The following is a 25,723-nucleotide window of genomic DNA, read 5'->3' on the forward strand; positions in this document are numbered from 1 at the left end:
CTATGCTGTCCTAACACTGCCTCTACAAGTCACGACAAACTTTCTCCTCGCTCTATTTCCTGTGTTTACCTTGGCTTATCAGAGGATCACAAAGGGAACCGTTGTTATGACATTACTTCAGGCCGTGTGCACATATCTCGCCACGTCACTTTTGATGAAAAAGTTTTCCCTTTTCACACGCTTCCGCAATCACCAGTTTCATGCCCGTCCAGCAGCGTTGCCACAAAATCTCCCCTCCTTCACATTCCCGTGCATGGGACTGTAGAGCTGCATGCTCCTGTCCAACCATCAGCCACAGCTTCTGCCCCCAACAACGATGCCCCGTGTCCCCCTTCTCCACCACATATACCCAGCCCCACCACACCAACATCACCAATTCTTCACACACCGACACCCACCTCTACTCCGCATGCATCTTCCTCATCCATCCCGTCTCCTGACTTTTCCAGTTCAGCAAACAACACAACGACCCCATCTCCCTCGCCATCATCTCTCCCCAAGGACGCAGTTCCTATTCCCATCCCAACAACTGACCACACCATGAGAACCAGAAGCAAAGTGGGTTTCGGCATTCCAGTAAATCGACTAAACCTACATGCCTCGGCCGCAACCCAGCACTATCCGTGTAGTTCTCAGTATCGCTGTCTCGTCGGCATGGCCCATTCGACAGCTCGATGTAAAAAATGCTTTCCTCCATGGTTCTTTACAAGAAACAGTATTCTGTGAGCAACCAAAAGGCTTTGAAAATCCTTCTTTTTCCAGCCATGTTTGTCTTCTTCAAAAATCTCTCTACATTTTAACACAAGCGCCTCGCGCATAGTTTCATCGCTTTGCCACATTCATCAAAACCATTGGCTTCGTTTCCTCCCAGTCTGACAACTCTCTCTTTACTTTTCACTCTGATGATCATGTCGCCTATTTACTTCTATATGTCGACGACATTGTTGTTACTGCATCCACACCCAATTTTCTACAGCACATTATCACTCGTCTCGGCCAAGAATTTTCGATGAAAGACCTTGACGATCTCCATCATTTCCTTGGAATTATTGTCTCTCGGTCTTCTACTGGTCTTTTCCTCTCTCAGGGGCAATATATCCTTGATATACTCTCCAAGGCAGGCATGCTAGACTGCCATTCTCCCCGCACACCTGCTGATGTTGGTTCTAAACTTTCTGCTGCCGGCGATCCTGTAGATGATGCCACTCTATACAGCAGCCTGACCGGTGGTCTCCAATACCTTACCATCACACGGCCTGAGCTCTCCTATTCAATGCAGCAAGCTTGTCTCTTCATGCATGACCCTCGCATCCCTCATCTAAACCATGTCAAACGTATACTTCGGTACCTCAAAGGAACTCTTGATCATTGCCTCCACATTAATCCTTCCAAACCAACCTCCTTAACAGCGTACAGTGATGCAGGCTGGGCGGGGTATCCAGATACTCGGAGGTCTACGTCCGGTTACTGTGCATTCCTGGGTGAGAATCTCATTTCATGGTCATCCAAAAGACAACTAACTATTTCCAGGTCTTCAGCTGAAGCAAAATACAGATCTGTAGCTCATGCAGTCATAGAAACCATATGGCTGGGTCAACTACTCGATTAGCTGCGCCGGCCGATTCAGCAAGCAACACTTGTCTAGTGCGACAACATTTCAGCTGTTTACATGTCAGGCAACCCAGTGCAACATCGTCGGACCAAACACATTGAGATTGACATAGATTTTGTCCGTGAAAAAGTGGCACTTGGACAGGTCCGGGTACTGCATGTTCCAACAAGTGCTCGGTTTGCAGACATTTTTACTAAAGGGTTGCCCACATCGAGCTTCAATGACATACGGTCCAGTCTGAAAGTCGTCGAGCCTCCCGTTGAGACTGCGGGGGGTGTTAGACAGAAGACATTGCCGAAGGTGCCGAAGGTCAAGTCCCAGTGCTCGTCCTCCACGATTCCCCACTACCGCCATGTATTCAGTTATTGTATGTCTCATATATATGTACCTCTGAACCGATACAATAGTTAATCAAGAAATATTCCTCTCCAAAGCTATCTCTCTCTCAAATTAATATTTTCCTTTCATTGAAAGCACCCCGTGGAAACAAAGATGAGCAACTTCTGTCCTTTTGCTTTGTTTTGATACAGTCTTATTTTTGTTTCCACGAGCTGTTTTTCCCCCCTCTCTCTCTCTTCTTTTGTTCTTTTCCTCCTTTGTCTTTCACTTGGGGGGACTTAAAAGTTGTCAAAGCCTTTTCTTTATTGGAGAAAACGGGAAGGCATGCAAGAAGATAGATTCTGAACAAAATCACGTTCAGAGCACAAGCAATCGTAAACACAGAAGTGGCTACACGATGGCCACATGCGTTTTACCCTCTTTGATCATCAGCGAGCAAAAAGAAGAACAGGAATTCCTCCCTCCCAACTACATACATACACCCTCACGAGAGATGCCGAGAAAGACCTATCCTCTTTTATTTTCCTTTCTTTTCTTTTTCTCTCCTGTTTTTTTAGCACTTTCCCTTTTCCGGGACCTCCCTTGCGGCCAGGTCGTTGTCCTCTCTCTTTCACGCCCTCCCCAACACTTGTTTTACACACAGAGAGAAAGAGAGAGCCTGAGCCCCGTTCCTTGCTTGTGAAGTTTTGCACCCTGCCACAATCTACTCTCTCTCCCCCTTCCTTTTTCCCCTTTTCTCTCCCTCTCCAAAAAGCCCTCCCGTTTCCGTGCAATGATGCCCTTCAGTCCAGACTTCCTACAGAGAGAAATGTGTACTAGCAGCAGCAGCAGTATAGGGTACGAGAAGGAACTGCAGTGGGTGGGGCGTAGCTTTCCTGAAAGCAACACGTGTAAACTATTTCCCCACTGGCGACATCTGTTTGTACTATCAGCGGCCGCTGCTCCCTGCTGGGCTGGGCCATGTCACTCTCACTCTCACACACAACCCCTATCACTCTCTCTTCCTCGCTTGCTCGGTTGCTCTCGCACCACACACACCACCGCAATATCTCTCCATGCACCCGGAGCTGCTTCCTCGCGTGTGTGCTCGGCGGTGGTCGGTCGGTCGCCTCCGAAACGATCGTCGGCCCGATCGAGCAGGTGGGCCCGGGTCACGGGCCGGGTTCGGGGCCCACTGGCTGGCCCTCTCTCAAGCTCAAGAACCCTCCCGGAACGGGCGGTCTCCTCCTGTCCTGCGTCATTGTGGCAAGAAAAACTAAAAATGGTGGAAAATGTGGGCTCATACGATACAATCAGCGCGGCGAAAAAGGTTCTAGCCCCCTAAAACAGGAAACCCCGCGTGCCAAGCCAAAATGCCAAGCAGGTAGTAGGAGTAGCACTACAGCAGTAAATCTTGAGCAAGTGTACGCAGCACTAACAGCAAGTTCTTTGCCGTTCCGAACGGGGAGGAGCAGCAAAAGGAAATCTACCGGGCCTTCTTGATCGATCGATCGAAGTCGAGCCACTCGGGTCGATCCGGCGCGTGGCCCAAGCCACCACCAGGCACGCACGACGGTCAAAACTCAAAAGACACCGCACCAGCGACAGATTTTTTTTTACCACCCAACGCCTGCCAGTTGCCACTGCCACTGCCACCGCTCCCAGTACTTCTCGCCTTTTCTTTACCGTCTCCGAGGCTCCAACGTAGGAGCAGTACTACCATACGTACGTCCCGGAATTCGTTTCAGTCGTCAGTCAGCACCGCTATATACTCCTTTTTCCTCCACCGACGCAACACCAGATTCAGATCAGACGGGCGGAGAAAAAGGGGAGGGGTTTCGGGGGGTATACGGACAAAAAGCGCGATCGGGTCGATCCGTCACGTAATCATGGCCTCTCCAAGATCTCGCGCCCCCTGATCGAGTCTCTCCTTCGTCAGGGACTCAGGGTGCATACGCCAAGCACGATGCTCGCCTCGCCTCGCGTACGTGCTCCGTGCCCAAGCCGAGGCCGTCCGCATGCATTGCAAGCCCCCAAAAAAGCTTTATACTACCGATGATCAGTACTCGCTGCACATATTTGAGACGGTTTTTTACCTGTCATTTACGATATTACGTGGCCGTATGTAATGTATGACCTGACCCGTGTGGACGGTTGGGTGGGTCTTCAGGCAAGGAGTGGAACGTCAATCGCCTGGTGGTGTCACGGGAATCCTGAGCGCACACACACACAGGCTGTTGGTCCACAGCTCTTCCTACGCCCAGCTTTGAGGTTTTTCTCTTCTTTATTGACAGCAACGCTTCCAGCTTTGATTTACTGCTACCATGTTTTATTGCACAAAAGGAAGGGAAAGGCTTTTGATTTACCACCTGCTCTCTCGAGTCTTGACGAAGAAGGGTCACCACGGTGAAAACGGAAGGTGAAGTGAGAGCGGGGCAAAGGTGCGAGAGACACACACAGAGAGAAAGCAGCAGCTAGCACCCAGCGGCAGGCAGAGAGCAGAGTATGGTCACGCCATTCCCGTGGGCATCGCTTCGCATTTCTTTCTTTCTTTGTTCCAGGTATCGATGCCGCAGTTGCAGCAGGGCTGGTGGGGTTGGGCTGGGTCTGGGCGCGGCTCCCAAGACTGCACGAGCGGAGCCACCGATCGTCCGCGCTCTGTTCTCCGCATTTCACAGGCATATTTTAATCTGGAAATTTTATTCTACTCCACAACACCAGATAGTAGTAGTACCGGATTAGACAAGGGGCCCTCCCAGAATTGACTGCTTCTCTTCGACCCGGGGGTCCTACTATACCTTCCTCTCCCCTCATCAGTCCTTGTTTTTGGCCTCACGCGAATGATCAATGTTCGCTCTCACCTGTTCTGTTCATCATGGCATGCCTCCCCATTATCATCATCCAAGTTCAACTTTTATTTTAGCGAAAATTCAGACAGAATCTTTCCCGGCTTGAATCATCACGGGCCACAGTTAATGGCAGTAACACACAGTGCTGAACTTGAATTCGAGTGTATCATCATCCAGCAGAGAACACGAAACATGAGCAGGTTTCAGACGAAATGTCATATACTTGTATTATTATTACTCATTGATCATATCTCTTCCATAGCAATAACAAGTACCAGCACTCGCAGGGATGGTAAGTGATTAATTGATTCCTACAAGCAGAGCAAGAGCAGGAGGTTCGCACCAAGAAACCTCATTAATTTCATCTCTTCTCATAGAGCTACTACTACTACTCGGCAGAAGGGGGCACAAGCTCCTCTCATGCCGATTGCCGAAAGCCAAAATTACAGAGGGGGGGGTGTCAAAAAGAAGGAAGGGGAAATCGGTGGCAAAGTGTTTTCTTATCTTTTCCGAAACAAAAAAAACCCCGGAAAAACACCGAAACACCAAAAACTGGACCCGGAAACGGATCGAGGCCGCGCGGAGGAAAAAGAAACGGAAAATAGGGATGGAAAATTGGAGCGGGGCGGCGAGTGACTGCTACTGTAGTTATTGTCCACCTCGCCACGATCAGAGGACGGCGGCGAGACCCGTGACGACCTTCGCCCTGGGCGTCTTGCTCGCCTCCTCCGTCGGGCGCCACGGCGACACCACCACCGTGATCTTCTCGCTGGCGGCGGCGGAATCCCCGCCCTGGTTCATGCCGAACAGGAGCTCGAACTCGCCGGAGAAGCTCGCCGCCGACACCTGCGTCGCCGTAGCCGTCGAGGAGGCGGCGGTGGGGGACGGGGCGACGGCGGCCTTGTCGCCGAAGCGGACGTGCGGGGACAGCCACTTGGCGCGCATGTACTCCGGCTTCCGCCACGGCGGGAAGTGCAGGCCCTTCTTCTTCAGGCTCTGCCTCGCCGCCTCCGCCACGACGGCCACGATCTGCCCGAGACGATCCGGCGTGCCCACGAACAGCGGCGGCAGCGCCTGGAGAGCCGCGCGGTACGCCTTCGTCGAGCGCGCCACCTCGAACTCGGACCGGAAATCCACCTCCACGATGAGCCTCACCCCTTCCCCCACCACCGCATCGATGTACTGGTGCTCGCCTGCGTACAGCAAAAAAGGATTTCCCCTCCGCGGTCAGCCCATGCCATGAAAGGGGGCATCTACAGAACAAATTACTGGGAGCTGAGCTGAATCGAGGAGCGGTGGGTGGTTTGGTTACCTGCGGGGTAGGAGGACGTCTTCTCCCAGCGCGACTTGCAGATGGCGACATCGTAGCCGAGGGCCTTGAGGCCGTCGACCACCGCGCGGCGGCACTGCGCCTTGCCCTTGCAGGTCTTGCTGCACCTCTCCGCGATCCCGGACGCGTCGGCGAGAAGGTTCCGCTCCGCGAGGCTCGCGCTCTGCACAAGACCCTGCACGAATCGCACGCAAAGGACACACACAGTCCCCTTCCGTCAGTTCGATCGTTTGCGGACTTTTCAATTTTAGGAAGTTCGCGTGCCATGGGATGATTTAATTGTTTTTTGGTACCTTGAGAGCCTCCAAGGTGTCGCCGGCCGCGGCGGAGGAAGGCGCGGGGGCGTGGCCGGAAGGGAGGAAGAAGTCCTCCTCGTCGTCGCTCTCCTCGTAGTTGCTGCCGTTGAAGCAGTTGCAGCGCCCGCGCGGGGGCCGCTCGACGGCGGCCGCGGACTCCTCCATGAAGCTGAGCACCATGCGGTCAAGCCCCACCGACCCGACGTCGTCCTTCTCCTTCTCCTTCCCGTCCGCGGCAGGGAGGGGGGGGCGCTCCGAGGCGGAGACCCTCACCAGCAGCCTCCGGAGCCTGGAGACCCTCGGCGGCGCGGGCGCGGGCGCGGGCGGTGCAGGCAGCGGCGGCGGCTTCCCGTCCATGGCGCCGTGCTGGGGATGGGCCGCCGCGTGTCCGCCCTTGAGCTGGAACGGCATCGATCGCGTGAATCCCAACCACTACAACCACACCATCTCGCCCCCCAAATCCCCCAACTCTAACCAACCACCACCACCAGTCCGATACCAACCACTACTACTACCAGTCCAACAAAAAAATCACCCGCTACAAGGCCCGTTCGCCGGCGACGGCAGCGGCCATTCTCTTCACGGCGAGCCCTGATTTTTCGTCTCCCACTTCCCCTTTCCTTTTTTCTTTTCTTTTCACAGCTTACAGCCGAAGGTAAACCCAGGGAGCGAGGGGAGCGGGTTCAAACGGGAGGAGCCTCCGGGGGGAGGTCTTAAAGGGAGGTAATGCGGTGCCTTCAGGTAGGGGCATGCTGACGTGGCCGGGAGTGGGCCCGAGCTGCCAGCGGGTACGTGGCGGAGTGGGGTGAGCCGTTGGTCGCCGGACGGTGACACGCGCCCCGCACGGAGGGCGCACGGCGTTGCCGTCTGGGAGAGGCAACGGTGGAAATGACGATTCTGCCCCCCGGTACGGCCGGCAGTTTCCTGATCCGTGCAGTGGATACCAGGGGCAGAACGGGGATTTGGGAATACCAGGGGGGAGGGGTGGCGTGCGGGTGTATGAGGTGTGGAGTGGACTGGATAGTGAGCAGTGCGGACTACCGACCCGTTTAGAATTTTTTTTTTGATTTTCTGGTATGGAATGGATAGGGCTAAATTGTGGTGGGTCCACTGCCGTACGTAAGATCGAGAAACTTTTGTGCAAGATGTTGCGGTTTTTTCTTTTGTGCAAGATGTCCACAAGTGGATGGTGTGTGCTTTTCTAGCGATAGGAAAAATACAGATCGAGTCGGTCTTGAATATCTGAAATTATATTGTCCTCTTAAAATTGTTTACAGATGTACATTTACATATATGCGCGCGTAAAAAAGAATTGAACCGAGAATGGGTTATTCCGTTTGTGTCATTTTCTCGACGCAAGACGCATGCTAGAAATCTCAAAAACAAATGTAGCATACTAGTGTCACCTACAACACTGAGGGAACAAGTAAATGTTTGCAAAAACACAAAATCTCCTTGCACCATGAAAATAAGAATAAAAAAATCATGTACCGTCGCACAAAATTTGGGAGTGTAAAAAAATCATTGAAAAATATTAACATGCACATACAAATGTATAATATAAATGTGTAAGGTTTTTTTTGAGAAATTACGTAACACTCGATCTACGGCGTTTTGTCCAGCTACTTTGTTTTTGCTTCTCGGGTAAGGCCCTGATACTCCTGGCGGGACCGTCGGCTTCTCTGCATGGATGTTCTTTTGTTAGCGGTGATGTCTGGTTGATCATCGGCCTTCGTTGACGTGGAATGTCGATGCCACCTTTCATATTTGGAGGTTTGTTCTTGCGTGTTGATGGTTGTTGAGGTCGGTCAGCGGTTGCCTCGGCTTTCCATTGCCCTTTGTCAGTTCGGCGGCTTCTCGTTATCATGATGTGACGCCTCTCGGTGTCATTTTGTGGAAATCCTCGACATGCTGACGTGTCTCGGCTTATCCTGCACTCCGGTGGCGTCGGCAGCTCTCGTCATCATGATTTGACTTTGGCGGGATGATGTCCTTAAGCGGCGTCCGTGACACCCCTCGATGTGTTAGTTGCTCTTGGCATCATGGGGAGTGCTCGCTTGGCAAGCGAGTGACGGTCATGTTTCTTATGCGTGTTTTGACACATTAATTTCTTTCGACGGTGCTAAACAGTTTCTCATGCACTGATCGGTGGTCCGAATGGCGCTCCTTTTATGACTTGGGAGGAAGAGGTTCCCTACGACCAAACTTGTTCTTTTTTCAAGGTTTATCATGTTTCTTGCATTGTGCCAGTGTTCTTGTGCTACGTTTGATAATCATGTCGTACATGGTTTTCTTCGTTTAATCGAAATGGTGCCTTATCCTGGATGTAGTTCTCCTGACAAAGAAAAATATTGTTTTAGGAAACTTTTGGAACTTCTATATAGGACTTCTACGTTTTCAAAAAAAAAAAAGCTGGCTCCATGAAGGCCGATCTCTCATCATATGTGTTTGGAAGCTCGGTGTCATACAGAGCCCGTAATTCGTGCTTGCTCCAGATAAAATCATAAAACACTTTTAAATACGATCATGATTCCTGAACGGTTACGTGTACTGGCGGACACATAAATTCGGAGAGCCACATTTTGTCGCGAGCAAAACAATGCCTTCACAACGACGGAAACGCAAAAACGGCTGTAGCATACTACTAGTGACCGAGTCCCGTATCGGTACTGAAGACGTCGCCCTCTGGTGGGAGGACGGGCGGCAGCGTTGCCAGCGACGGCCCCGGACGGCGCGGCCGCATGGCATTGGCTTCCAGCTAATTTTACTGCCCGGGCGGGTGCACTGTTGCCCGCTTTGCTCCCGAGAAGGGCGACGTCCTGCCCGAAACAGGATCCTCTGTTCTGCTGTGCGCTCCTCGCGTGGTCACGAGAAAGATTCTGGAGTAATCAGTCTACTGCGGCTAGCTAGGTCTAGCTAGGTAGGTTATTTTAAGGGTTTGTAGTAGGGCTCCTAATTAAGGACCGGAGTAGTGCTTACTCCTACTGTAGTTTGGTCATCAATCGCACGCTACTTGTACTGTGTATTTGGACGAAAAATCTGCCAGGAGTATCTTTTGACGATGTCATCGGCAAACCTGATCCGAAATTCCGAATGTCAACTGTGTAGTACGCGTACACCTGCGGATTGATTAATTAATGAGTTAATCAGCGAATTCATTCATGCGCTCCCTGTTAATTAAATCTCACAGGGATTTCGTGCAAACATGGAACGGCATTTCGCCTGCTTGAGCTTCAGAAAAGAGCTTCTAAAAAAACGAAGCGGTGCTACCTGGCGCCTGCTTGGCTGGTTGCGCCGGGAAGGGAGACAAGCCACGCTCACGCGCGTGTACCGGCGTCCATGGCGATCGATAAATGCTGTTTTGGACTCGTAACCTGGCACCGACAGACAGACCGCGCATTGAAGCCGCGCTTTTCTTCACCCCTTTGCCTTTCCCTTCGTCTCGTCGCTGGGCCGGGGCATACAAGTACGTAGTAGAACAAGTATATACACGGGGCGGGGGGGACCTCGGGGTGGTTGCTCGTGCTTAACTGGAGTACTAGCCGCGTAATTAGACCACCGTAGAGTACTAGAGTATCCGGTAGTAGTAGTATTAGACATATTAATTTCTTTGTGATGGAGTGCTAGATCGAGGCCACATATATCTCCATCTCTTGCACGGAGATAATGGAGCATCACGCAAGAGAGAACTAGGAAAGCCATGTAAAGCCTGATTAAACCTCCTTGCAAAAGAAACAAGGGTATTTGTTATGGATCAGAGGAAGTACATCATTGCCAGCATAATACTGCTATTTTCTTTGGCCGGAATTACTTGTCGCGGATTTAGTACAAATATTCCGGCCGGAAGGGAGTAGTAAAATTATCTTTCCTTGTGTTTGTTATCCATCGCATCGCAACCCACCAGCTGATCAAGTCGCTAAATAACTACTACGGGCTAGCATCGAGTCATCGACAAAGTCCAGCGCCACTCTCTCTATCCATCGCTCGCTTGCTAAGAATTCAGCGTGAAGTTTCTTTGCTTTCGATCCATACGCGTGCGAAGTGAGTTGTGAAGAAACTTGTGACGATGATGCACGCATTGTTATCCTCGGCACAAACGGATAAGCCGCAATAATTTAGCCCGGGCAACATTGCTCTGATGACGTGTTTATGCTCGATTGATGCCCCGATCGAGCTCTCACTTGATTAATCAGAGATAATACCGATGCCCAAGCATTAATTAAGCAACAGCGACCTGATCAGGGCCCCGGGCCGGGCAGGGAGCGGTAGGTTGGTCGTGTGATGCTGTAGTCCATCGATTTTATGTACCTCCGTGGAGAACTCTTAGCGTGTCATTTTCTAGTACTGGGGCAAGTAAGTTCGTGGCCGAGGGGGGAAAGAAGAAGAACAGCTTGCGGGCAAGTATAGTGGATGGGTTGATTAACAACGGTCGCTAGCTACTAGTAACAATCAATCAGGCCTCACTCGTACATCAGCTAAACTTTGTGGCTCGAACTTCTTTTAATTCTATCTCTAGTTAAGTAACCAGAAGGTCATTTACGTACCTAAAGAGTTCTAGAAGGTTCAGAAGAAGTTGAAACGGAGTCGAGTTAAGAAAAGATATAACGTTGTATCGTACTCCCTCAGTTCCTCAAAGATTGGCATATCGGCTTTCATTAAGACAAGTTTTTGACCACAAATTACTATGTTAAATTGTGATTTATATGACATGAAACCACAAGTATCATGAAGTACTTTTGATAACGAATCTAGAGATACTAATTTTACGTCATATAAATACATCTTGATATATTAATTTGTGGTCAAAAACTTGTCTTAATGAAAGCCGAATACTACGGAGTACTAAATTTTATCCTCCTTTGACAAATAAATCCGTGTGATAGAACCTAGACCGGTCCTTAATTGTTCAATTGTCTATGCACGTATATACATGCATGCATTTCCGGGTTTTTTTATAAACAAAACATAGGGACCTATAAATGCGACAAATTAATATGGATATGCATAGCGAGAGATTTGCAAGTATATGCTGCATGTCTATACGTACACATGCATCCGCCTCGGAATAAGAAGCAGCAAAAAACGGAGCTGGTGCCGTATAAACGAACATATGGTCTGTCAATGTCCGTCCGAGGTCATCAGCTAGCTGAGTTTATTTATACGCCATGCAAACTTAATTATTAGATTACTCTTGCTAGCAAACACACCATTTCTCTTTCTCTGATGCATCTACGTTGGACTTTAGCGCCGTCTGAACTCCCAGCTCTACCAGTCGGTCCCGGCCGTAACCATCAGCGCTGCCGTGGCATATATATATATATATATATAGTGCTTGTTAATTTGGATCATTATGTGAGATCATGTGATAGGTTAACCAATTGACACGGGCAGATCATGTGTACTGACTACTGGCTGCTGTGTGCACGTACGGGCGCTTAGGTCGTCGTTGATCTTGCTGCGTGTAATTCGGCGAAGCTAGATCTGCCACTTGCATCGCCGTGCACAGGTTCCTCGATGCACTCTGACGCTTTCAAAACACGAGAACAGATAAATAACCCGGGCGCGGTTTGCAGCTCTAAGATAAAAATCAGGAGCTTCCTTACGGTCAATCATGACCGGTTCGTTCCCGGTTCCGGTCCAAATTAACTGAAGAAGTGCAGCAGCTGAACCATGCGTCGCATGCATGCCATCCCCATCTCTCTCTGTTGGATCCGCGACCGCACTAGCTTAAAAACTGCTGCTCTCCAGGCAACAAAACAGTTCCCATCCCGGCCTCGCTCTCTCTTTAGCTTTTGCTGCGCACTCAGCACGCAGCATAAAACCGAGCGAAAAAGATTCCAACGCCAAAACAACGCAGGGACCACGACCACACTACGCCCAAACGGCCACACACACGAAACATCGATCTCTGCATAATTCCTTCTCATCGCTGTGGCTAATTAGCTCGATTGTTACTTGACACTTGACAGCGTGAGATCGAACGTACTGCTGCCTGTGACCAGTTGCCGTTGCCGGCAGATGAATACATACATACTGTACTGCGATACTGGCTGCCTGAAGAATACGTCGGGTGGGGTCCACCCGGTTTAGAGGCATCGCCATGCATGCGTGCGTGCATGGCCACCAGGGCCGTACGTCCTGGATCGGACGGATGCCTCTGCCCTGGACCCCCTCCTACCGGGAATGACGCGACGTGTGCCGGACGGACGGACGTAGCAGCAGACGATCGATGATGATTAAGCCGTGGATACAAGGCAGGCAGGCAATCACTGCTACAGTATAGACGTGTGCCACGGCCACCTCTCTGTGTTTTGTTTTTGTAGGACTGTACTGCCTTCCGGTTTTATTAGTGGTGGACACAATAATTTATCTTTGCAAGATGGCCGGGTTATGTGTTGAGCTACTTTTCTGCGGGAAGAGTCAACACTAACAGACATTGGACGTCGTGGCAGTACAAGTTAGAATGCTTCCTGCTTTAATCTTTCTCTCACTCAAGCAAGGCAATTCGTTTTTTTTTCTTTCATAATTTTTTTGGATAAGATTTTTCTTTGATAATCGGTAGCTAGAAACCTGCAGAGCTAACGCTCGAATGGAAATGATTATTTTGACGATAGGAGTAGCATTTCTTTGTTTTCATTTTCAGGGTGTTCTGGAGGCCCCGGGCATAGGGGGGATATAGCAGGCAGGCACCAGCAGGACATAATGCTCCGTGCAGAGCTTTGGCGTTAAGCGACGTGTGCGTGCACAGTGCTTAATTGCTGCTGCTGCTGCCAGTAGGTCAATTAAGGGGAACCAGTACTAATGAATAACGAGAGGGCCCACCCGCATGCATCCTGCGCCCGTAAACATCACATCAGCTGTTACTTCCACGGAAAAGCAAAGGCAGTGGCGACTGTTCCCGGCCCCTTCTCGTCAACAACAATGGCGATTGATGCACGCTGTCCCTCTTCACGTAGGAGTACGATTGATGGACAGTGACATTGTGTATCTGTAAGTATTTATTTTAGAGAGATCGTACTCTCCTCGGTGACAAATAATTGAATGGTAAATTGATAAGATTTATTCGAGAGAGAAAAAACATGAAGGGAGGATATAGTTAATTTGCCAAGACCTCCCCCATTTTATTGCTAATTAAGTCAAGACAGACGCAGGAATTAAATTCTTACTTCACGTTGCTTGCATGTACCTACACTGAAAGAGTGGCCCCACTACGATCATCAAAGGAACATGGCCCGCATGCAAGAGCTCCCGTTTTTTATTTTTTGCCAATGAAGAAACCATGTAATGCTTTGCGCAAAAAAAAAAAGAAACCATGTAATGCAATGGGCAAGCTTCTGTTGGCCAAGCTGAAATGGTTATTGAAAATAATACTGATACAAGGATCTTGGCCCAAAGCTCTGATGGCTAAGTTTATCTACTTGAGTGCATAACTCTTGCTTTCTTCTAGCTAGCTAGGCTTTATCACCAGCCTTTTTTTTTTCTTTTCTAAGAAAAGTTGAGACATGTCTTGAGTGAAGATTTGCACTGTTGATCTCGCTCATAATCAAATGAGGCATCATTTCATATTTCTGTGTCACAATAATATACTCCTATGATGGTAGATAGAGAGAAAGAACAAAGGTTAAAAAAACGGCCTCCCTACTCACCACTTTCACTTTAGATAGGTGCAATATTTCCCCCCTGTAAGAAAGCAATGCTTTTGGTGCCATGCCATTTGGTTGGGACAAATTAGCTACGTGGGAAAGCAGGTGTTACATCTAAAGCAACCCTAACCCTACTTAATTAGTGGTTGATACGTAGGGCTTGCTTGTGTCAAACTTCATGGCCCTTTGCTCCCCCTTTTGCAGTCGTGTCTGCGTGGTGTGAGCGCCTTATCTTTTTCATATCTTATCTTGGGATCATATTACTTGACAGATAGCTTCCTAATAATTCGGCGAAGTCGTGCGATTAATAATTACTGCACTCTGTTTATGTAGGTAGGGCCATACGAGACAGGGGCGATCAATCCGCTGGTTGTCTCGTCATTTCGTTATAATTCGATTCTTTTTTCTCTCCATACCAAATTTAATCAATTCCTCTCGGTCTGAAATACTCTTTGCATCGTTTATACAAAACCTATGTTGGAGCAATGCTACAGCTCAGAAATTCAGAACACAATGAGCTAAAACAAAATAAAGCCCAAAGAAAATATAGCTAGTACTCCAGTTTTTGACAAGTATAGCTCATACTGGGTGCCTGAGGAAAGCAGTACTAGCTAGTTTCTGAAGAAAAAACTTCATTCCTTTCACTTGGACTGAAGAATCAAAGGCCAAAAAAGATGCACCGATAAGTACCCGAACGCTTTTCCGTTCAGGTTCCATATGCTAAAATGCATTGGGCTGGAAGAACCTTTTTCCACATTTCACATGATGCACACAAACGCTGCGCCCAGCTTAGTACCAATCACGGCTGGTAAATTGGCTAGCACTACAGGCTTACAGCGCTGGCCGATGGAATTCATGGAAGTATAACGTCCGCCGTGACGTCAATTACGAGCCCGACCGGACGGGCTCGGACGGCCGATCGATTGGACTCTCTCCAGCGCGTGACCGACCGCGACCAGGTTAACTGCACCCTGCCTGGGTCGGGTTGTGGCTGCGAGACGCCAAGGCGTTTGCCTTGCAGCGTTTCTGGCCGGAGAGGCGGAGAGCGACGTGCGCTCCCTGACCTGAGCTGTTTGTTCAAGAGATTTTTTTCGAGAATGGCCGGAGAGGCGGAGATCTTTTTTAGGCCTAGAAGACGGGACCTGCTGGATCGGTTCTGAATGTGGCCTACCCTTGCAGAAAAAGAGAGAGAATGTGGCCTACGGCCTAATAACGGATGAAAAAGGCTTATTGGCCCAAGGTGGTCAGCTTCCCGGCCCATTGTTTGGCATTACGCTTGGGCTTCATTTTGCCATCACTCGGCAGTCTGTATGGGTAATGTCCTGCGCTCCTGCTGCTCGGCATCGCTTGATGCTTGTGTCTGCCAAAGGTCCAAGACAGCCCAGTAGACAGTAGTGTAGGCCCAGAGTCCACCTCACAAACCAAACCCTAGCCTCCAACACCAAAGCCCTAATATAAACTCGCTCCTCACCCCGCCGCCCAAACCCCTCCTACCCCGACCTCCCCAGCCGCCGCGATGGCCACCTCCGCGCGCCCGCTGGTCTCCGTGAAGGCCCTGGAAGGGGACATGGCCACCGACTCCGCCGGCGTCCCGATGCCGCACGTCTTCCGCGCGCCGATCCGCCCCGACGTCGTCCGCTTCACCCACAGGCTCATCTCCTGCAACAGCCGCCAGCCCTACGCCGTGTCCCGCCGCGCCGGCCACCAGACCTCGGCCGAGTCCTGGGGAACCGGCCGCGCCGTCTCCCGTATCCCCCGCGTCGGCGGCGGCGGCACCCACCGCGCCGGCCAGGGAGCCTTCGGCAACATGTGCCGTGGCGGCCGCATGTTCGCGCCCACCAAGATCTGGCGCAAGTGGCACCGCCGCGTCAACGTGCGCCTCCGCCGCGTCGCCGTCGCCTCCGCCCTCGCCGCCACCGCCGTCCCGTCCCTCGTCCTCGCCCGCGGCCACCGCATCGAGTCCGTCCCCGAGTTCCCGTTGGTCGTCTCCGACTCAGCGGAGTCCATCGAGAAGACCGCCCAGTCCATCAAGATACTGAAGCAGCTTGGTGCCTATGCTGATGCCGAGAAGGCCAAGGACTCCGTCGGCATTCGCCCGGGCAAGGGAAAGATGCGCAATCGCAGGTACATCAACCGCAAGGGCCCTCTCGTTGTCTACGGCACCGAGGGCTCTAAGATTGTCAAGGCTTTCCGCAACCTTCCTGGTGTTGATGTTGCCAATGTTGAGCGCCTCAACCTGCTCGACCTTGCCCCTGGTGGCCACCTTGGCCGGTTCGTTATCTGGACTGAATCTGCTTTCAAGAAGCTGGATGAGGTGTACGGGTCCCTCGAGACACCGTCGCTGAAGAAGAAGGGGTTTGTGCTCCCGAGGCCCAAGATGGCGAATGCTGATCTGTCCAGGCTCATCAACTCTGATGAGGTCCAGTCTGTTGTGAAGCCCATCAACAAGGAGGTGAAGCGTAGGGAGGCTAGGAAGAACCCGCTGAAGAATGCTGCTGCGGTGCTCAAGCTGAACCCGTACTTCGGGACTGCACGCAAGATGGCTGTTCTCGCCGAGGCAGCACGTATCAAGGCCAGGAAAGAGAAGCTAGACTCCAAGAGGACCAAATTAAGTGCGGTATGTTACTCCTTTGCTATCTTCTCTGTTTCATATCGTAGCATGTTTGCTTCTAGCTGGTTATGTACCTTTGTTGCATTTACAAGCGTAATGATTATAGTTCAAGTAAGTTGAAATGCTTTTGTTAAGAATTCTGGAATGTTCTGTGGAGTCTCTGGTGATTCCAACTTAGCGTGCAAATACAGTACCTTCTGTTTTAACTGGTGTTCGGAACAGGCACTAGTGATGTGTTTTTACGTAAACTTGTGCTGTACTTCCTAGGTAAATGTAGCTGTGCTGTATTTTGTGTACTGGAGTTAATTCTTGCTTGTTTGATCTTGTATAGTTGTAGTGAAGCTGTCTGCCTTATTTTGTTAGTTCATGACCTTTGTCTTATGTGTCTGTTTATATAGTTCTATATTAGTTGTGCTCTTGTGTCAAACTGTTGATTAGTCTGTTAGCTTTCCTATGCATTGTAGTTTAATACTCCGTCCGTCCCATATTAAGTGACTTTCTCTTACATGTATCTAAACGCTTTTTAGGCATAGATACATCAATATTTAGGCAAATTTGAGTCACTTAATATGAGACAGAGGAAGTAGCACATTGTATAAAATTTGTTTAGCCAATTGATATGATGCCATGTGTTCTTAGTAATTTGCCATTGTTATTTCTGTCATGTTTTAGAGTTCATGTGATGAAGTAATGAAATCTCTGCAAGACTACTGTTTTTGCTAGTTGCCACCGAAATTTGGCAGCCTTAAGTCTTAACCATTACTTTGTTTGATCTTTCCTGTTACATTAACACTTGTGTTTCTTGTAATACACTTTAGCCTGGATGTTTTGAAAACATAATTTCGTCCTGCAGACATTTTCAATGACACATCCAGTTTTCTGATTGCCAAATATCTCTGAAGTTAGCATGAAATATGCAATTAACATTTATATTGGTCAATTAATTTGTGTCTTCCATGTGGCCTTACTGCAATTCGCCATTCTCAGATGTTTAAATTTCCTATCATGCATTTATTCAGAAACGACTGTGTTTCCATGTCCTTTACTGCAATTCGCCATTCTCAGATGTTCAAATGTGCTATCACGCATTTATTCGTTTCTTATACTAAACAACACCTCTTCTTGTAGGATGAGTCGTCTAAGATCAAGGCAGCTGGAAAGGCGTGGTACAAGACCATGATCTCTGATAGTGACTACACTGAGTTTGACGTCTTCTCGAAGTGGCTTGGTGTTAGTCAGTGATCTTCTGGTCGAAGTAGCAGCTGTTTATCATCTTACCTTAAGATCAGAAAAAATGTCTTTTCTTAGTACTGTTATATTTTTTGTTGCTATTGGGAGTTTCAGGCACTAGCCATTTTGCTGGTTATTGAGTGTTTTTCCTGTGGACTCATCTGGAGAGACGTAGTGTATGACTGTATGGCATGTTTTACAACCAAATTTGACATTAATCGATTGTTAAATTGGGTGATGAGATATCATATTTAGTCGTTTGCATGCAAATAAGTGTTGGAAATTTGAAGATGTGAAGGTTGTCACATTTATCTTGTCATTCAAAAAAATCGGAATGCTGTTTTCGTATTTTTGGTCTGATCTCAGTTGACTTGATATGGCACGTGACATGCAGGTCACCTGGCTGGTAATAGCAAGTTATCCCCTGTTGGTAGATAGCTGCAAAATTGTGACCCTCTGGTATCACCCTCCTTAGTTGAACCAGATGAACATTTTTTTTTAAATGACACAACATTTTGAAAAACTAATTCATTTGTTTCAACTAAGCAGGGATCATCATGTTGCACCTCTGCCTGTTAGGGAGTATCCTGACCTCCTGCACAATATGCATAGGACCGGCAGTGCAGTAGTAAAATTTAGTGCCAGCACAATTTCCTCCGTAGTAACAAATTTATGCTTTTCATTTATCTAAAGGAACTTTATATGAAGCGGTGATGTGGATAATCTCTTCTATCCTCTTTGTCTGCGCACCAGCGCTAGTGCTAATCATCCTGCCCTTCTCTACTTATCATCTGTGCGCACGTTTCCGAATTTTTCTTCTAGCTTACCGAAGTCTTGGCATAAGATAGAATTATTACTCCTCCGACCCATATTACTTGCCTCAAATTTGTCAAATATGTATGCATCTATGTTTAAAATGCGTCTAAATACATAGATACATGTAATATTTCAACAACAAGTAATTCCGACCGGAGGGAGTAGCAATCTTATGTAAAAATCATTATTACCAATCACCACTTTGAAAAGCAACTGCCCAAGTGATGGCAAGGAGCTATCCTGGAGTTCTTCTGGGGGTGCCTGAGAAAGGGAGATCCAGATTTGAGCTGATCTTACTGGAGTATCCAAAAAGAACAGATCTTTGTAGTCAAGAGGCGGAATGTAATTCGATACGGAAGGAAATGAGTAAGGTAGGGTGCGTGAAGTCGTGAGCAAGGTCTTCGTCGACGATAATGGGGAGGACCGGAGGATGAACACCACTCGATCTAGATCCAAAAGCCAGGAAAAGTAACATTTCTTTTCGTCTACTGTTAAATGACAACTAGACTCCTCCAACAAGACGCTAAACCAGCCTGGCATTGTACAACTCAGAGTCATCTGTTTTCTTCTCTTAAATTAAGCAAGAACTCACTCACCAACAGATTAGGGGAAACACAATATTAACATAATAAACACACGGGAAAAGCTGTCTGCAATTGTCACACCGGAAAGCAACGTACCTCACAAATAAGACCAATTGTTCTCGTCGTCATTTCCCCAGGAAAAACATGGAAATTATGAAAACTTTTATGTATGTTTGAATTCTTGAGATATTGTCATTAAATGGATGAAACTACTTTGCAAATTGTTTTGCACACTTTCGTGAAGCAAATGTTCCTTCTTTTAGATGAGCACAAGCTGTTTGGGGGTACTTCTATTTGTTTTTCTGAATTATCAACGAGACGATTTAGAAATTAATTTTTCACGAGAAGTAGTGCATCTCGGATTCAAGATTGTACAGATTGGACCTACATCGACATCCTCTGCTGAGAAAGCGACGCTCATTTACAGGCATTTCAATTTATAAACTTCCATTGGCGGCCTTGAGTAACATTTTTTTGTTGAGATAATGTTGCCAAGTTTAAATTAAATATATTTTAAGTGGTAAAAAAAAGAATATAGGAAAAAAGAAAGAAAGCATCAGCCAAGAACTGAAGGAAGGAACAGCCCTCTCCATGTATATGCAGCAAAAGAGCACGCCACTTCCAAGGTCCGGCCCCTCAAACTCAGGCGTCCCGATCGCTCCGTAACCGCCTGATTAATCTTCCGCTCCTCCCAGGTTGGTCGCCGATCAGTCTCCAATTTCTCTCCAGCTTTTTTTTTTCACACATCCAATTTTCATTTTCTATTCTTGGAGTTCGGTGGTGGTAAATTTTTCAGCTTGGTTTTATTTCCTTTTTCTTTTACCAGAACTGCTGTCTCCCCCGGCTTCCGCCTCGCGGGTTAATCCCAATTGGGTTGGAGCAACCCAATTGGGGATTAATTAGAGGATCGGTACTCCGAGGTTTGCTTCTTCTCCTGTTCTTGGATTGGCAAGGTGAATCGACTGGTCTGTCGCAGGTTGGTGAGAAGTGGAAAAATCCTCAGCTGTCGTATTGGATTCCTTTCCCGTTCAATTTCTCCCATCTTGATTAAGATCGAATCCTCTGGAGTTCTTGACCTCGGTGTTCTTTATCCCAATTCGAGCTGCTACTATCAGTTTCCAGTTAGAAATCTTAATCTGGTTTCTCCCGAGTGTTGTTGTTTTTATTGAGGGCATTTGTTCCATGTCTTTGGATCGTTAATGCCCAATGTTTCAGTTTTGACAGGCTGGAAGTGTTCATAGTTCCATGGATTGCTGTTCTTTTCCGCGTTTTACTTTGTTTTTTTAGCTAGAAATCTCGATCGACTATTCTGGTAATGAGGACTGAAAACAAGTCAAGTCTTTGTTCATGAAAAGTGATCCCCTTTTTAGACTTGCTAGTTTATGGGTTGTCTTGCGTTTTGAGATTTCAATCGTTGTATCCATGAGCATGGTACAAGTTGGATCTGTTTTTATTTGTTCGTTTCCTGATTCTTCAGGGTTCGTTTATACCATTGGATCTAGATTGGGAGATTGGCTTAACATGTATGAGACAGTAGATTTTATTTTTGACTTGTGTTCTCTGTTTGCGTTAAAGGTGTGTAATTTGGTGGTATTCCTACGTCGGAATTTCGTGAGTTTGAGCAGCTGTCCTTATTCTTAGCTCGTAATGGGAGATGGATCTGGATTGGGATTTTTTAACGAGGGATCTGAATTGGTGTTGACTATTTGTTTCAAGTCATTTTCAGTGCATATGTAGATGAACGATCGGACTTCTGATCTAGACCTCTGTTGATCTTTTCTCGTGCTGAAATCGGAGGGCAGTCGATTAGTTCTGTTAACTTGCTCAACGAAGTCCTCTTTTGCAGTGAAACAGATAATTGCACATGATCTAGCACAATCTTTCTGTTTATGGTCGCATAACAAATGGAGAATAAGATCGTATTATATCGTATTATACTTTTACAGGAATTTTGTCTTTGTGATTGTTATCAATCCCTGATATCTTTTTCTTTCTAGTGTTGCTAGCTCATAATCTGACCTTAATTCTCATGGTTCAGGAGTAGAATCATGAATCTGAAAAACAGCGCATCGGGGGACTACGGCGTCAGGTTAAATCAACCAGCCATGATGGTTCAGACAAGATGCAGATGGTTCATCGGAGATGTAACTGAGGTGTTGGACCAAAACACATGGAAGCTTGGCAAGATTGCAAAGATGCTGAAGAACAATTACTTTGTCATCAGGCTCGCCGATTGCATCCAGCTGAAAGAGTTCCACATTACAAGCTTGAGAGTCCCACTTCAAGACGATCCTCCTACAGCAGCTCCTTATGGCAAGCAGTTTCCTGCATCTGACAAGGTAAGTGCGAACCAGTTGAGCATGTTGATGGTGCATTTCACCATGGATATGATCATTTCTCAAATGAGTCGCTCAGTCAACAGTTGCTTTGTATAGATATTTGCAAGGTTGTAGCTTCATAGTCTTTAAATGATTGTTTGCAATTGGTCTGCTCAAATGACTGCTAAGCCATCCTTGCAAGTTTAAGGAACCTTTGCATTGCTTGTAGTTGGTATTTTTAGAACATGAATACTACTTGCCAGTAGATATCAGTTTAGAGCTTTGGCATAAATTGCCTTCTTCTCTGAAGAGTGCAGACTTCAACCGTTTCAGGAAAATGATTTATATTCGAGCAATTCAGTCTGTCCAGCATCAGAAGCATGCATTTCATGGACCAAATTGTAGCAGTATGATTTTGGTGTCCCATCATATTACTATTTCTGCAAATCTAGCCACATTTTTTGGGTACAAAGTAATAGGCAGTTAAAGCAGTTGACCTACCATCTTCTTTTGCATTAGCTTCCATAAGACCATAACCTGTCGGTCATGAACTTCACAACCTCATCATAAAATGTAATCTTCAACCCTTTAGTTCTATGACTGAAGGGCATCAGACATTCAGGGCAAGAGACTATGACTGAAGGGCATCCGACATTCAGACTAAACTCGCATCAAAATTGTGCACTAATAAGACTATAAGAGCAAACATTTTGACAATGTATCCATCTTTTGCAGGCCGCCCGAAGAGGCAAACAGCTACCTGCAGACCTGCTTGGGAGATCATCAGGCAACAAGAAACGGAAATCAGCCGCAGCTCTGGACTCTCCTCAGCCAGTGCAGAGAAGAAGACTCATCTCACACGCCCACAAGACAGCAGCAGCAATGGCGGACCACCACCCCCTGCAGCAGAGGTATCTCCAGGTTAGGGACGAGGCCGAGGCGGAGTGCTCCGTGGCCAGCTGCAGCGCGGACAGCGTGGCGGCGGCGGAGGAGCTCCGATTCGGCAATGGGTGCTGCTCTGTGGGGCGCGGCGACGCCATGTCCGCCGCCGCCGGGGCCGGGCTCCCGTGCGCGTCGTCGGGGAGCACGGAGGACGACGGCGTGCTGAGCGACGGGTCGCAGGATGCCTCTGGCGGCAGCGGCGGCGGCGTGGATGTCCACGAGCTGGAGCTGGAGGCGTACCGGTCGACGGTGCGGGCGCTGCACGCGTCGGGGCCGCTGACGTGGGAGCAGGAGTCGCTGCTGACCAACCTCCGGCTGTCACTCAACATCTCCAACGAGGAGCACCTGCTCCAGCTCCGCCGCCTCCTCTCCTCCTGAGACCAGATCCTCCCCCGTCCCCGGCGCCGGCGCCATTGGTCTCTGAGAACGGACACCTGCAGCTGCAGGGCGGTGTTCGCAAAATAATTGATGCGATCTTCCTTTCTTTCCTTTTTCCTTGTCGATCTTGGGGAAGAGATTTTGTTTCTCCGTCTTGTGTAGAGTTCGTTGCAGCAGCAGCAGAGGAAGCGATCGATTCGACCGGTGCCCTCGACGTAGAGCTCTGCTAGTGCTTGCTGCGCCTCCGTCTTCCAGCCTTTGCCTGTCCTGGATTGCTCGCTACTTATTGCTATGTAAATGTAAAAGTCCATCTATCTATGATCCCACACATTATTTACTCCTCGTGTCTCAGCTGACGGACTCCAGTAACTTTGAAACTTCTACTGCCCTGGATCACTACTCTGGCAGGAAGGCGCCCGACTTGTGCAGAGCACTGTGAGCCTTGCTCTTGTGCTGCCATGCGCCCACGTGTCGCCTCCTGCCAGCACGGGTGCCACGTGCCATGTACGGCCGTGCCAGCTCCGCGGCTCTCGGGGCCGCACGTGTCGCCTCGAGAGCGGCAAGCCGTTTAAGTACGTCGACCCATATCGTTCTACGGTGGTTCTCGCACACTTGCCCACACTTCTTCAGAGTAGTATCATCTCCGATTGAGATCCTCCCAAACTTGGCTTGTACTCGACTAGAGCTTAGACCAGCGAAGATCGATGTCGTCAGTGAGCCTCGTGAGAGCGTCGCTTCCATGGCGCCGCGGCATCGGCATCGGCACCGGCAAGGCCGTGGCGCGTAGTCTGCGCTCTGTCCCGCTGCTGCACAGGCCAGCGTGCTCCGTGGCCGTGGGCGGCGTCCGCTGCAACGCGACGACGCCGCCGGGGTTCCCGGGCCCGTCGCCGGATGAGATGCCGGGCAACGCGCGGCCGCCAGAGGAGATGCCGGGCGCGGCGCGGCCGCCGGAGGAGATGCCGAGCATCGACACGCCGCCGGAGTTCGAGCCGCTGCCGCCGGGAATCGACGACGTGCCGATGCCCGGGCCTGGGCCTGGGCCGGAGATGCCCGGCCCGTCGGTGCCGTCGCCGCCGACGCCGGAGATCCCGAGCGTGCCGCCGCGGAACCCTGAGGCCCCGTCCCCGCCGCTGCCGCCGGAGCTGGACCCGCCGCGGGCGCCGCCCGAGGTCGTGCCGCCCAAGCCGTCGGACGTCCCGCCGCCCTTCGTGTAGAACGCGTAGCAGCAGGAGCATATGTCATGTGTGCGCGACGTACGCAACGCATCGTCGGCCTCTCGATGGCCAGAGAAGAACTAGTGCTGTAAAATATTCCTCGTTTAGCTTCGAATAAAAGACACGCCTGCAGCAGGCGTCTTGTTCCGACGTGATCCGTGTACTGCGTTTGTTATGGAAGACGAACGTGACCGGTCCGGAAGAACGAAATCCGTTCATTCATCTGGAGATGTTGACTATTCGGCTAAGGCCCGTTGGGCCGGCTCGTATCTACTGGTTATCCATCGAGCAGGCTGGCCTAGGCCGCGATGATTGATTGGGAATGGTACCGAGCCTGGATCAGGCCCAAGAGGATTTCCCTCTTGGGACCTCAACGCAGCGTGGGCCGCGAGGGGTGAGGCTGTTTGGTTGCCTGACCCCAAAAAGGCTGACAATAGTTGGTTGCTTCCCATGCAGCTCCTTCTTTTTTCCTTTGCCCGATCACGCCTAGATAAAATAAAACAAAAAAAGAGAGGCATGGATTGGCTTTTGAGGCGCGCGTGCCCGGATCGTGCATGCATGCAGCCAGAGCTATCCCCTATACGTGCATGCACCCAGGCCATGCGTAGGCCGAAGGACCACGGCATATGCACACACGCAACAACGGCACGGCGACCGGACCGCATGCACGGCGCGTGTACGGAGGCACCCAAAAGCAATCGATTGATTCGCTTCCGCCGCGCTGTTAAAATAAAGCGTCCCCGATGAGACGATCGACCTAGCTAGCCAGCTACTGCACGTACGCCCGCACCTGGCCCCTGTACAACAGCTACAAGCACAGTGTAGAGACTAGAGATAAGGAGCGGGTACCCTAGCCTAGCCTGTTTCTGAGCGATTCATAAAGCGGAAGATCATTGGTGACTTTGAGATTATTGGTGACTTTGAGATTATTACACATGTAGAAATCAGAAGAAATTAAGCAAGTTTTTAGATCAGTTTTGCTCGATTTGCAACGAGTTAATGTACTAAATTGCTCTCCCCTCTCAAGTTGTCGGGCACCGGTGCAATTTCCTCTTAATTGATCGAAGCAAAAGTCTCGAAGACTTAGAAATAGTTACACGGTCAAAAAAACGTACTCCTTCCGTACAACAAATGATGCATCAACTTTGACTAAATTTAAATTCATCTATATACTAAGTCACATCTAGATACATCTAAATTTTGAGAAAGGCGAAACATTTTTTGTTGGATAGATGGAGTATATTTAGTTTCTACATCGAAACTCGACCACGCGAGGTGCCAAGGGTGGAGAGTTTGCATTCATGAAAGAACAAAAAAAGCAAAGAGGAACAGGTAGGCCGCCTGCATGTATGAAAATTGCACAAATTACGGTTTCGTGCATGGGTGCTTCATGGGTCGGTTCACCAAGTAGATCGATGCTCTTCTTCACTCCTCCAAAGTAAAAATGCCAATTCATGCAAGAATGCATCCTGGTCCAACACATCTGGACGAGTAGAGTACTAGCAGTACGTCGCCATTTACTCGCGCATTTGCTTCAATTTACTATGGGCAGGGGTTTGGATGTGAGAGGTGAGGAGAGCGC

General features: G+C 49.1%; 4 protein-coding genes across 6 annotated transcripts; 3 read left to right on the forward strand and 1 right to left on the reverse strand.

The window, feature by feature from the left end:
* Positions 1-4,980: 4,980 nt before the first annotated feature.
* Positions 4,981-7,107, reverse strand: LOC100837119. Its single transcript, XM_010230096.1, has 3 exons — positions 6,403-7,107; positions 6,092-6,284; positions 4,981-5,972 (listed from the first exon to the last, which is right to left on the reverse strand). Exons 1-3 carry the CDS (start codon positions 6,814-6,816, stop codon positions 5,449-5,451), a joined length of 1,131 nt encoding a protein of 376 aa, XP_010228398.1. The 5' UTR covers positions 6,817-7,107; the 3' UTR covers positions 4,981-5,448.
* Positions 7,108-15,524: 8,417 nt separating this feature from the next.
* Positions 15,525-18,159, forward strand: LOC100845116 (60S ribosomal protein L4-1). The gene is made up of 2 exons (XM_003557387.4): positions 15,525-16,665; positions 17,788-18,159. The coding sequence occupies exons 1-2, from the start codon at positions 15,565-15,567 to the stop codon at positions 17,899-17,901; spliced, it is 1,215 nt and encodes a 404-aa protein (XP_003557435.1). The 5' UTR covers positions 15,525-15,564; the 3' UTR covers positions 17,902-18,159.
* Positions 18,160-19,822: 1,663 nt separating this feature from the next.
* Positions 19,823-23,264, forward strand: LOC100837427. Of its 3 annotated transcripts, none has more exons than XM_010230116.3 (4): positions 19,823-19,984; positions 20,116-20,265; positions 21,328-21,628; positions 22,343-23,264. In XM_010230116.3, exons 3-4 carry the CDS (start codon positions 21,338-21,340, stop codon positions 22,925-22,927), a joined length of 876 nt encoding a protein of 291 aa, XP_010228418.1. In that variant the 5' UTR covers positions 19,823-19,984; positions 20,116-20,265; positions 21,328-21,337; the 3' UTR covers positions 22,928-23,264. The 3 variants fall into 3 exon arrangements, with proteins under 3 accessions (XP_010228418.1, XP_014755169.1, XP_014755171.1); XM_014899683.2 differs by having other exon boundaries at positions 20,116-20,209; XM_014899685.2 differs by lacking the exon at positions 20,116-20,265 and having other exon boundaries at positions 19,830-19,984.
* Positions 23,265-23,371: 107 nt separating this feature from the next.
* LOC100837728 (basic proline-rich protein) lies at positions 23,372-24,291 on the forward strand. Its single transcript, XM_003559263.4, has one exon. The coding sequence runs from the start codon at positions 23,632-23,634 to the stop codon at positions 24,139-24,141; it is 510 nt and encodes a 169-aa protein (XP_003559311.1). The 5' UTR covers positions 23,372-23,631; the 3' UTR covers positions 24,142-24,291.
* Positions 24,292-25,723: the final 1,432 nt, after the last annotated feature.

The sequence above is a fragment of the Brachypodium distachyon genome, chromosome 1, assembly GCF_000005505.3.
Source record: "Brachypodium distachyon strain Bd21 chromosome 1, Brachypodium_distachyon_v3.0, whole genome shotgun sequence".
NCBI lineage: Eukaryota > Viridiplantae > Streptophyta > Magnoliopsida > Poales > Poaceae > Brachypodium > Brachypodium distachyon.

Bases quoted from the DNA above. Each gene is read 5' to 3' on its own strand.
- LOC100837119 (XM_010230096.1), bottom strand. From the start codon at position 6,816: ATGCCGTTCCAGCTCAAGGGCGGACACGCGGCGGCCCATCCCCAGCAC. The intron at 6,285-6,402 runs GTACCAAAAAAC...CGATTCGTGCAG, and splicing joins ACACCTTGGAGGCTCTCAAG to GGTCTTGTGCAGAGCGCGAG. The intron at 5,973-6,091 runs GTAACCAAACCA...TGCTGTACGCAG, and splicing joins GACGTCCTCCTACCCCGCAG to GCGAGCACCAGTACATCGAT.
- LOC100845116 (XM_003557387.4), top strand. From the start codon at position 15,565: ATGGCCACCTCCGCGCGCCCGCTGGTCTCCGTGAAGGCCCTGGAAGGG. The intron at 16,666-17,787 runs GTATGTTACTCC...CTCTTCTTGTAG, and splicing joins AGAGGACCAAATTAAGTGCG to GATGAGTCGTCTAAGATCAA.
- LOC100837427 (XM_010230116.3), top strand. From the start codon at position 21,338: ATGAATCTGAAAAACAGCGCATCGGGGGACTACGGCGTCAGGTTAAAT. The intron at 21,629-22,342 runs GTAAGTGCGAAC...CATCTTTTGCAG, and splicing joins AGTTTCCTGCATCTGACAAG to GCCGCCCGAAGAGGCAAACA.
- LOC100837728 (XM_003559263.4), top strand. From the start codon at position 23,632: ATGTCGTCAGTGAGCCTCGTGAGAGCGTCGCTTCCATGGCGCCGCGGC.